Source organism: Aedes aegypti, chromosome 3, assembly GCF_002204515.2.
Source record: "Aedes aegypti strain LVP_AGWG chromosome 3, AaegL5.0 Primary Assembly, whole genome shotgun sequence".
In the NCBI taxonomy this organism is placed as follows: Eukaryota; Metazoa; Arthropoda; class Insecta; order Diptera; family Culicidae; genus Aedes; species Aedes aegypti.
Window position 1 is genome coordinate 178,540,905 of NC_035109.1, and position 11,758 is coordinate 178,552,662.

Consider the following 11,758-nt stretch of genomic DNA (forward strand, 5'->3'; position numbering starts at 1 on the left):
TCGAAATCGTGAGATGAATTAGCAACAATAATCAACGACGAATACAAATTTCAATGACGGCCTACTTCGCCTTAAGTACAATTCTAAAACATATCAAAGATCTCAATATGATCTTCTTTGAATCTGCTCAATACTTCGAAATACTTAAGCCAGAAATCCACATAACTATCATCTCACTTCTTCTTCTTCTTCTTCTTGGCATTAACGTCCTCACTGGGACAGAGCCTGCTTCTTAGCGTAGCGTTCTTATGAGCACTTTCACAGTTATAAACTGAGAGCTTTCCTTGCCAAAGTTGCCATTTTCGCAGTCGTATATCGTGTTACAGGTACGACGAAACTCGATGCCCAGGAAAGTCAAGAAAATTTGCTTTACGAAAAGATCCTGAACCGACCGGGATTCGAACCCAGACACCTTCAGCATGGCTTTACTTTGTAATTACTCGGCTAAGGAAGGCCCCAGAGTTTTTGTAGGTGTGCATCATGAATTACATTCTATTTTTAAAAGTACAGTCATCTCTCCCTTACTCGATATTTCTCCTAACTCGATGGAATGCGCGATCCCTTCAATCTAGCATGCTTTGATACCTCTGTAACTCGATACCTCTCTAACTCGATGGAATGCGCGGTCCCTCCAATCTAGCATGCTTTGATACCTCTGTAACTCGATACCTCTCTAACTCGATGTTCCCTAACTCGATGATATATATATGATATAGCTTGACCGTTTCACAAGGTGAGGGATAATCACAGAGAATAAAATTGAAAAGTAATCTTTGACTTGTTAACTTTGAGTCACACGCTTATGATCTGTGAATATCTGGCAGATTTAAGTTTTATGTTTCGACCAAACGAGCACTAAAAATCGAAATTTCGAGTTATCAAGTATACTACAACGACGATTACAAAGTCATCCAAAAACAAAGTTTAATTCTCATATTGAAAATTTTACAGTGTTATCACTGATTTGATCAAAAAATTAAAGCAGAACTCATTTTTTGACTCGGTTTACTAGATTGTCATTTCTGTAAGATATGACAATTAGTCTTCTTGTGACAGTTTACTGTTACAATCATGATTTAGGGCCGATTTCTTCACCTTCGCTTAAGCCGTAAACCACGTTTACCCATACGATTAAACCAGGTTTAAGGCCTAAGCGGTGGTGAAGAAACCGCTTATTAGTCTATTTAGGTTTTTTAGGTCTATTTTGTAAATCGAGCCGATTTATGTAACTCGTCTGCAGTCACTGTCGAGCACAATAATCGATTTCTATTATGTTAAATAGCATCCTCCCAAAGTTGGAAATGATTCGGAAGAAATTTGACTGTGCACACGCCATTTGAAGTTTTTATGGAGATTACTATGGAAAACGCAAACCTTTTGTTTTCAGCCCTCTATCTCTTCGTCATAATATTGTATGGCAGAGGCGTCGCGTCCACATGTGCAACATGTGCACTGCACAGGTGGCAACTTGTCCAACCTAACCACCTACAATATGTACTACTTTTGAAGTACAATTCAATAATTCTCTTAATAATAAAAAATTTAGCCCATTTCATTTTCTCTATTATTGATAGCTTGTAACGCAATTTTCATCTGACAAAATATCTGTTGGTAAATTTTTCTATGCAAATTAAATGCAAAAGCTGTTTGATGCGATGCGCGATTTGTGACCACATTTTCTCTACGCGCTCAGCATGCTGCATGCTACGCAACATTTTGTTCCACGCTACACTTCGCTGCTGTGACGATGAAGACCAACGCGTGCACTCTCATCGGGAAACGCGCTGCCTTGTATCGTACACGCAATTCTGTATATGTGGTAGAAAGTAGAGATCCTTTATAAGAGAGATTGGCGGAAGCTGACATTTCTGTCAAAGTGTGAGCCAATCGAGCAGCGAGAGCTGTCAAAGTGTGAGCCAAACGAACATGCGTTATGTTTGTTTTGAACTTTTCTTGAGGAGTAATGTAATCCGCTTGAAATTATTTCGGTAAAAGCAATTTTGCATGAAGCAAAAATATGAAATGTTTTACTTTTTTGAATTTTTGTCAATGCGATTTTTAGTTTTTGATTTTTTCGGCTGTTTATTAGTTTTGATATGTAGCTCAAAGATCTATAACGAAACAAAATACACTTTATAGCAATGAGGAAGTCATGTCCGTGTTACAATATTATTCTCGACGCCAAGCAAAATCAGCACTGCTGGTCTGTTGCCAAATCATTCCATTTTACTTCCGCTTATCTCTCTATAAAGGATCACTAGTAGAAAGCTATTTGAGTTACAAATGCGAGTGTGTAAGTTGCCAAAGCGTCAACTCTGGCCGGTGCACAGTTCTTCTACATTACCAATTCGATCGGTGCTAGCGTGCGAATGGGAGAGATAAGAGAGAAATCAATCTACTGGAGAGACCTATTTTGCTTGCTCTCTGTTGACCTTGGCGCCTTCAGCATCACCAAGCTTGTGGTGTGAAGTCAGGTGGATTTTTCAGGCGGCTAACGATAGGAACTTCCTACTAGGAAGTTTCTTCTCATTTGGCACTCGCGCTGCTGTTTTTTTTTAACTAAACTGGTTAAAAATCTCGCTTTTCACATACAGCGCGGGGGTACTTGCAATAGTCAGTTAGATGAAAAACAGAAAATAAACTCAAGAGGGATGTATTTTAAAAGCAAGCATTTTTCAAAAGGTGTGCACTAGTGATCCTATATAGAGAGACAGTCGCGCAACCAGGATTTGGCTCTAGGGGGGGTTTTGTGAACATGAAGATAATGTGTTTTTGGGAAAATGAAACGAGTGTAATAAAATTCGAAGAGAAAAATTGCAAAATATTGCTAGATTAACATTAAACAAAAAACTGAACACCATTTGCAAAATTAGGCTATTCTCTTGTACCTCGAACATACATTTTTAAAAAGAGTTACAACGCTACTCAAAGGGAATCTGTTTTATCTAGTGAAAGTTTTCCGAAATACTTTTGTTAGTCACGGAAAAACCTTCGGGTTCCAAAGAACATTTCGTTTTTTACAAATATTATCTTAGATTCTACTTTTTAAATAGGGATGACAAAACTGGATTAAAATATTCTTATATCATTCAGATCTTCATTTTTCGTAGCTGGTTCTGAAGTTTTTCCAGTCTACATTTGGAGGCACGCACATACATTGGCTTTGAAAATCACCCTTCGTCTGTTCTGTTCCTTACTTACGTTTTCAAGTTTTTCAACGAACAGAATGATCTTTCAGCGCAAGTCGCAGTAAAAGCATGCGACTATCATTAGCAGTTTGCCGAAGGTAAAATAGCATTGCGAATATTGAAGCATTTCCAGATTGCAGACGAAATTTTGTGATTTTTCAGCAACGGAACCATGAAGAGGAAATAACCATCATCGTTTTACAAATATTCAAAATCAGTTTTCTTGCTCAAAATTTATGCGATGCTCGAGAAAATCTATCATTGCATTACACTTGCTATCTGGATTGCAATGATAGATTTTCATGAAGATTTCTGATGCTGATGATTGAATGATGGATTCCTGAGCCTTTCCTAGGATTTTTATTTGTAATCATTAAAAACTAATGAATTGCTTATCCGGAAATTCACGTGCTCTCTGGAAGTCATAAAATTCAGCTAAATGCTGAGCCAACTGATTTTTTTTCAAGATCGAATTTTGATGAAAAATGCATATTTTAAATCGGTTTCGATATGTTTGTTTGACAAACTTCTCTTCAAAAACCTGTAGCTTATTTATCAGAAAAAGCGAGAAAATTTAGTACTCCTCGAAGGTCTTCAAATAAGAAAGCCACAACTTAGAACAATATAATTGTTAACACAACTTACTGCTCCAGTTGTGGATTTTAGTATTAAAATTCTAAAATATATTTGATAATTCTTATGAAAAAAAATCTGCTCTGGGGGGGGTTTTGACCCCCAAAACCCCCCCTTGGTTGCGCCACTGTAGAGAGATACGCGGAAGTAAAATGGAAATATTTGGCAACAGACCAGCAGTGCTGATTTTGCTCGGCGTCGAGAACAATATTGTAACACGGACATGATTTCATCATCGCTCAAAATATTATTTTGTTTCGTTATAGATCTTTGAGCTACACATTCAAACCAATAAACAGCCCAAAAAATCAACAACTAAAAATCGCATTGAAAAAAATTAAAAAAAGAAAAATATTTCATTTTTTTTTTGCTTCATGCAAAATTACTTTTACCGAAATAATTTCAAGTGGATAACATTACTCCTCAAGAAAAGTTCAAAACAAACATAACGCATGTTCGTTTGGCTCACACTTTGACAGCTCTCGCTGCTCGATTGGCTCACACTTTGACAGAAATGTCAGCTTCCGCGAATCTCTCTTATAAAGGATTTCTAGTGTGCACTACACGATGCTACCGATCTTGAATTAACTATATGTATTGCGGCGCTCATTTTAAATCCACATCCAGCAGCGGCGGTAACGCGCAGAAGATATGCGCGCAATTCAAATGCAACGTCATAATTCAAATAGGCTAAGATTTTTTTTCGTTCTTCAAAGATGCAAATGTTTCAAATTTGCTAAATCTGAAACATTTCTCGAAAACTTATTCAAACAGACTCAAGTCAAAAAAGTATATAAACTTGCTTTATCGATTCTACGTGTTTCACAGATGAAATTCTACACATTTAGCTCTAAACCAACTCGATTTTTCACTTTTAGAACGTATACTTTCCGGATTTACAAAACGACGAAAGTAAGGTTTTCAACTTTCTCTACCTAACCACTACTTTCGTCGCTCCGCTGTATGGAGAGACAAAGTGACTTAACCACGAATCGAAACAAAACACTACTTGAGTCGATTTTACACTGGTAGAAAAACGTCGAAAGTAACTGAATGAATCGGCTTATCATTTTGTAATAATTTTTTTGTGGAAAACATCAGGAACTCCCTAGTTTTTTAATGCGAGCTTATTGTATGCAAAATTTAAGCAATGTACACGGTGAAAAAATGTCAAAAAGGTGATTCATTTTAAAACAGTTTTAGAAAACAGGTTGTGATTCTTCTGAATTAATTTTCTTAAAACCGTATGGAAGCTACTTACGTCGATTTGAAAAAGTAATCGAGATTTGGTGATTTTCATTATCACTGCGACGGTATTTTCAGATAATCGCATTACATTTCATTTTCATTTTCATTTTGCAGCGTTTGGTGGGGCAATGAGAGCGCAAGTCAGTCCAAAGCCGGGGGAAGGGATAGGTAATGGGCGTAATAGTCTATGCGGACCACTTGAACACCATCGGAAAGGATAAGAAGGGTTGGGGTAGGGTATAGGGAATGGAGAAGACTTGACACAGTAATGCGATTAATGCTGCAAAATGTAAATGTGCTGAGAGCAATTAAATTTGAGTTTTGAAGTTAGATTTGACTTATTAAAATTCCAAATAGATCGGCCATTGTACAAGTAAGAAAGAATATGCTGATCGCTTTCCAGAAATTTTATAAACAACAAAATAATAACAATATGAGGTCTGCTGATGGCACAATGCGACGCTTTAGGAGATTTTGATACTGATTGAACATTACTATACAGAGCGCAATTCAATCGATGGTGATAACTTTACAAACTTTATCTGTTTTTGCACTGATTGACGATACTGATTCAAATAAAAATATTTTAAAAATATTTGATATTATTAGTTCATTTGTTTGTGTGATCTAAGTGTTAATAATGGAAAAACATACATACCCTTAATAATAATACTTCCCTGATCAGAAATATTATATTTTGAGCGCCCTTTTCGAAGCTATTCTATCCAGGTATCCATGTACTGCTTTCAATCCTGAAATTATTCTTATTGTGCATGCTCATGCGTTATATTAGTGATGCTCATAATCATGCAACAGATAAGAAGGAGAGAAAAAGAGAATATAGAAACAGTGATTAGTAATGAGTTAATTATGTAGTTTTGTTAGAATTATAAACAATTAAACAGTAGTAATGAATAGCTTTTAAAATGACTTTGCAGCATAGCTGAGCCTTTCGGATCGTAAGACCGATGTATAAAAATAATTTGTTTCGAAATTGTCCGCGTGGTCTTCTAGTGCCCCTATTAGATAAGAATCAATCATAGACGTACATACCGAATGCTCGCCATGACCCTATGACCAACATTTGTATATGTATAGCCTTAGCTGATGTGGCTTTTCTAATAGGTAGTTCTTTCACTCATTGATTGTCTTCAAAACCTTGTCAAGTATAGAAAATTGATTTTATTTCATTTATTACTATATTGAAGCTACATTGTACTTATCAAGTATTAGGTATTATTTTATGTTTTTATCACTATTGTTATTATCAAGGCCAAAATTCCCAGTGAGTGAAGAATTTTATAGTACTAGAACACCATAGAAGATCGCTAAACATTACCTAATCATCGAACGGCTTTTTGTTCTATTATTTTAGGTAGATGCTATTGATCTCCCTTTGCTCCTATCCGCAACCCGGTGCACGCGCCCTGTTGGTTTTCGAAAACCTCGTAGAAGATTACAAACCGTCAATGGCATTCCCAATTACTACCCCACATTGCACATTCAAGGGTCTAATTGTGCTCCTAACCCACCCTCAGTTCGTAATCTTCTCGCCAGTTTGAAATTATATTTTCCCGAAGTGAAAGTAATTTTGATGAGTGATAGCCTAGTGCAGCCCAACTGCATAGTACAGTAGTTTAACCAGAATTTTAGGTCAGAAGATAAAATCTAAATTTTGTAATAAAAAGGTTGCCATTGCTTTGAAATTCACCCAACATCTAATCAAAACTACTAACAACAGCGATCAATTATCAAAATTCATCGCTCCCTGGAAAATATAATCCCAAGCCCAGGGATTTTCAGATAATCGCATTACGTGGATTTATCTTGCAGGGCACAATAAAGATATGTAAGCTATGATTGTAGTATTGCAATATAAGCTAGAATCCAGTGTTTTATAAGTCGTCACTGATGACCCACATAATTATAATATTCAATTTTACAATTTGCCCATAATGATGACTAATTATTAAAATTGAGAAAGTTTTGGTTGAGTTTATAAATCAAACAAAACAACCCGATTAGCACATGAAATCTTAAATATTTTGAATTAACTTTAAAAAATGGTTTGAATCCAATAATGCAAAAATAATATGACACTAAATTTGAAGTGCACAGGTTGATACGCGACGCCTCTGTTGTATGGAAAAGTGAACAAACTCTCCTTATGTGAAATCCATACAGCTACAACTTTGCCGAATACCACATTTTGATTGGACGTCAGGAAAAATTGTTATTAATCATCATAAAGTGTGTTTGCATTTAGTATGCTTCATCAACTGTTTAGCAGGCAACAGTGGTGCTTCTGGCGGGAAGATCAGATCAAAGTAATCCAGGCTACTATGTTCTACAGCAAAAATACAGTGTTGCTCTGAAAGTAATTGAATGATCATCTCAGCATGATTGGACTTTGGAACAATTCATTACAAATTATCCTTACATCCCATCAAAATGAGGTCTTCTGCAAAGTTGTAGCTGGGAAGATTTCACATGGGAAGAGTTTGTTCACTTTTTCATAGATTATTATGACGAGAAGTCAGAGTACTAAACACAAAAGGTTTGCCTTTTCTATAGTTATTTCCATACAAACTTCAAATGGCGTGTGCACAACCAAATTTCTTCCAAATCACTTCAAATTTTGGGAGATTGATTTTCATAATTGACGACGTTTAAGCAAAAACGTCAAAATTTGCATCAATCTAAAAGGCACTCATCAGGGTTGGGAAAAAATCAGAAATTCATTCTACAGTAGCCAAACAAAGCCAATTGCAGTCAGCGAAGCCAGTGAAACTCACGCCTATCGCTGCTGTAGGCAAAAAAAATTGCAAAACACCCGTTGCTAAACTAGATGTTGGTAACACGAACAGCAGCGACGTTAGCATTCTTAGGTTAAGGTGATGATGCATCGAGCCAAACATCAAAATTTCAAGAGCACAAATCTAGAGAACCAGACAGCGGTTTGAGCTGAAAACTTAATCGATTGATCACCCCCTGCATGTGACCAATCGATTAAGTTTTCAGCTCAAACCGCTATCTGGTTCTCTAGATTTGTGCTCTTGAAATTTTGAGGTTTGGCTTTGATGCATCTTCACGTTAATGCTTCTACTCTTCAATGACACTAACGATTTAGAAAATTTATGCACCCAACATAGGCTACTTGATGAGATTCTCGTTTTTGAACTACTGTACTGGTACTGATTTTCGCGAAATTCAAGCCTACTACTATTACCATTCCCAGCACTGGCATTCATATTCTAAAAGTCAACCGTAGACTACCATTGCAATCCTGTCACACAGAGTGACAACTGTCGAACAGTTCGAGTACCAGAGTCCTGTCGAGCGAAATTTTGGTCGACAGTGACTCCCTTACTTTTGACCGAGTACAACAATAGGGGCAATAATTTTTATTACAAATTGCTGCGCTTATAGTTTATTCTCGAAGTCATCTCTATTGTTGAAAAACTGCAAAACATATTTGAAGTACAACATAGGAGAAAAACGACATCACGCAAATATATATTAATCTTATTTAATTTATTTTACTATTCAAAAAATAAAACCTATTCTATCCTATTTCTATCATTGATTTCTTCAAGAACACTTCCAGGAACTGAAATTCCTTCACGAGTTATACTATGAACCGCTGCAAGGAATATTCAAAGAATTTAATGAAAAAGTTGTCGAAATCACTTTAGGTTTTATTCTGGATTTTCTCAAAACTGTTTTGATTCAGATACATCTTCTAACAGAAATCCCAGAAAAATTTCTTTAAGGATATCAACTTCATCAATTGCTATAACTTCTTTGGAAATTTTTATAACATGCTAACAGTCACATCAACGGAAATTCCTCCTTGACCAGAGATTACTCCAGAAATAAGTTCTTTTAAGAATAGCTCAAATTCCTCGAAGACTTCCTAAAGGAAACGTCGTATGATTCACCAGGGCAATAAGTCTTGTTCGTGCTCATGATCAACGTGCTTTACGCTTCTACTAAACGTTTCATGACGCAATCATTAATCAATTTTGTGTAAAGCCATGACTTTATAAGAAAACATGCAATCGCATTTGGTTTTACTTTGGTACCTAAACCCTCCGGTTAGTATCCAATCCACTCAGACAAACCCACGCCCCTTCCCCTGAAGCCGCCTATGTGCCTCCGCGAAGTTAGCGAAATAAATGTTCGAAAATAGATTATGGCGATCGTCTTTCAGTCATTCAGCACGGAAGCAGAAGCAGCTAGCAGCTGTTCCTCACTTCCACTCGTCGAGTTTGCCTGATGAGGAAACGACGATGAGCATGAATGTGTATAGGAAAACTTTCTCCGCAAATTTATAGTGAATATAAAGGCGGAGTGAGTCACCCTAGTGCCCCCGATCAAAACAAAGAAGCTAATCCCAGGGAAATAAAAGGAATCTACGCAGAGCTAATCTATCTTCCAGGAAAGGAACATCCGGAACTCACCTTTTGAAGTCTCGCATCAGACGTCTACGGGCAGGAGTTGACATTCTGCTTCGTCACACAAGAAGTGCCCTTGGAGCTGTTCAGGAAGCGCTGCCGAGCGAGGACAATCTCCTTTCGGTCGGACACTCGGTTGAATAACCGCTCAGCTGTTAATCCGCTTTTCCCCGCAAACCGCAAGAGGCCACAACTCGAAGAAAATCCTCCTCCGGGGGTTTTTCTTTTTCTTTATGTAATTATTTTCCTTCTGCTTCCTCCTTCCTTTTCGCACACAACGCTGCTGCTGCTCACACACACTGAAAGATTTGGTGGCCCGTGAAGCTTCTTTTTTCTCTTCTTGCTTGCTTCGCAGGATAGGAGAATATCACAAAAAAAATACGGGCTCTGCTGAAGGGGGGTTTCGGATTGCAAACGATATCAGCACATTTCGCGCGACCTAACGAGCGATTGGCGGCAGACCGTGGCGGATGTTCGTGACCGCGATTCGAGTCCCGGAAAAGCACGAAAAAAACTATTTTCTTTTCGACGACTGGTTGGAAAATATAAAAAGAGTGAATGACGTTTTGTGCTGCTGCTGCCGTTCCGCGAGACTGATGAAGAAAAACGGTGAGCCCTGCGGGAAAGACGATCGGTAGTTTGGTCGATCATCGGGCATCAGAATGACGTTTTGCGATTTTGACAGCGAGAGAGAGCGAATGTCGACTAGAGGAGCATGGGGTGCCCATAATTAGAGTGTTGTCTTGATTGCATGCATGCACGCTCGTTAAGATACACCCGGAGATGGGAATTCAATTTTGGGTTGTTCCAACGCTGTTCCGTACACGGTAGTTTGCGAATACCCTTTAAGGGCCCATTCACAAATTTCATAACGCCGAAGGGGGTGGGTGGGTGTCCTCGTGCTGTTACGGCTCATACAAAATTTGTAAAATGTTCATACAAAAAGCGTTACGAGGGGGTGGGTGGGTGTCGAAAATGACCATTTTTGGCGTTATGCAATTTGTGAATAGACCCTTAATGGGTAATAATTACCCATTTTCGCTGGAAGTGCCTCTCCACATTAAAAGAGTAGGGTAGGTGTACCAGTTATGGCCATAGTGGTTCCCTATTTGGCCATACGGGATAACTTGAAAGTCTCCACATTTTGAAAAGTTTTTTTTGTGTTTTAGCAGTAAGATATAGGATATATCTTGATGTTATAACATTCGAAAAGATTAAAAATGTAAAGGTTATCGAAACTTCACATATGGCCAAATAGGGAACCACTATGGCCATAACTGGTACACTTTCCCTAAACACGTTTTACTCCTTAACGGGTAAAAGCGGTTTCTGTCAATGAATGGGTATTTTTTACCCTTTTTGTAAATCTCGCTCACGACATAAAAAGGGTAAAAATTTACCCTTTTTGGCATAAAGAGGGTAAAAATTTCCCCTTTGTTGCGGTCGGGGTTACTTTTCGGAGCTCCTTGTAGCAAAATTCACCTTTTGGTTGGTGATAATTAGCTCAAAGCTGTAAATTTTTATTCATAATATAATATAGAATATCATATTTGTCGTATTCTTTCAAAATAAATAAACTATTTTTTTCAATGGCAACATCAGCCTTTTTTTTCTCTATTTTCACATCACGTACAAACACAAACCGTCCGCGTCAAAAATCGTTATTAGACTGACGACGATGCGCACCGACGCCGACTACTGAAGCACTCCCGAAATCGCTCTCTCTTTTCCTCCTTCATCTACTTTCGTTCCATTCACCATTAGTCGCTACCTGTCGCCACGATTCAAACGACGCTGAAGAGCGTTTATTTATAAACTGAATTATGCTATGGTATTCGTGTACATATTTTTTTTAAACTCACTCTATAATACGCGCAGTCGGTAGGATTACACTGATGGAAATCTTCTAGCGATTACATCATGATAAGTTTTTTTTGTTTTATTTATAAACTGAATTATAATTTGGTATTCGTGTACATATTTTTTTTAAACTCACTCTATAATACTACAATATTGTACTCACAATTGGTCTCGTACTTAGTAATACACTGTTAATTTAAGTGTACAATAGGGTTTTTATGTTTTCAATCTGTAATTAATTTATGTTCAATTAGTATTTTAAGTTATTTAATAAAGGATTCCTAAATTCACTTTTGTAGTCCAATATCCACAACGGTATCAAAACAATGATTATTGAATTATATTATCACCGTCTCTGACAGATGTAATACG

General features: G+C 37.3%; 1 protein-coding gene across 1 annotated transcript in view; it reads right to left on the reverse strand.

Annotated features, from left to right (window-relative positions):
- The window catches only part of LOC5573574 (ubiquitin-conjugating enzyme E2-17 kDa), a 38,000-nt gene extending 27,837 nt beyond the window's left edge, over positions 1–10,163 (reverse strand). The window contains exon 1 of the mRNA XM_001654657.2: positions 9,533–10,163. Coding sequence (XP_001654707.1) covers positions 9,533–9,576 — 44 coding nt within the window. The 5' untranslated portion in view covers positions 9,577–10,163. The remainder of the gene's footprint in view (positions 1–9,532) is intronic.
- Between the last annotated feature and the right edge of the window lie 1,595 nt (positions 10,164–11,758).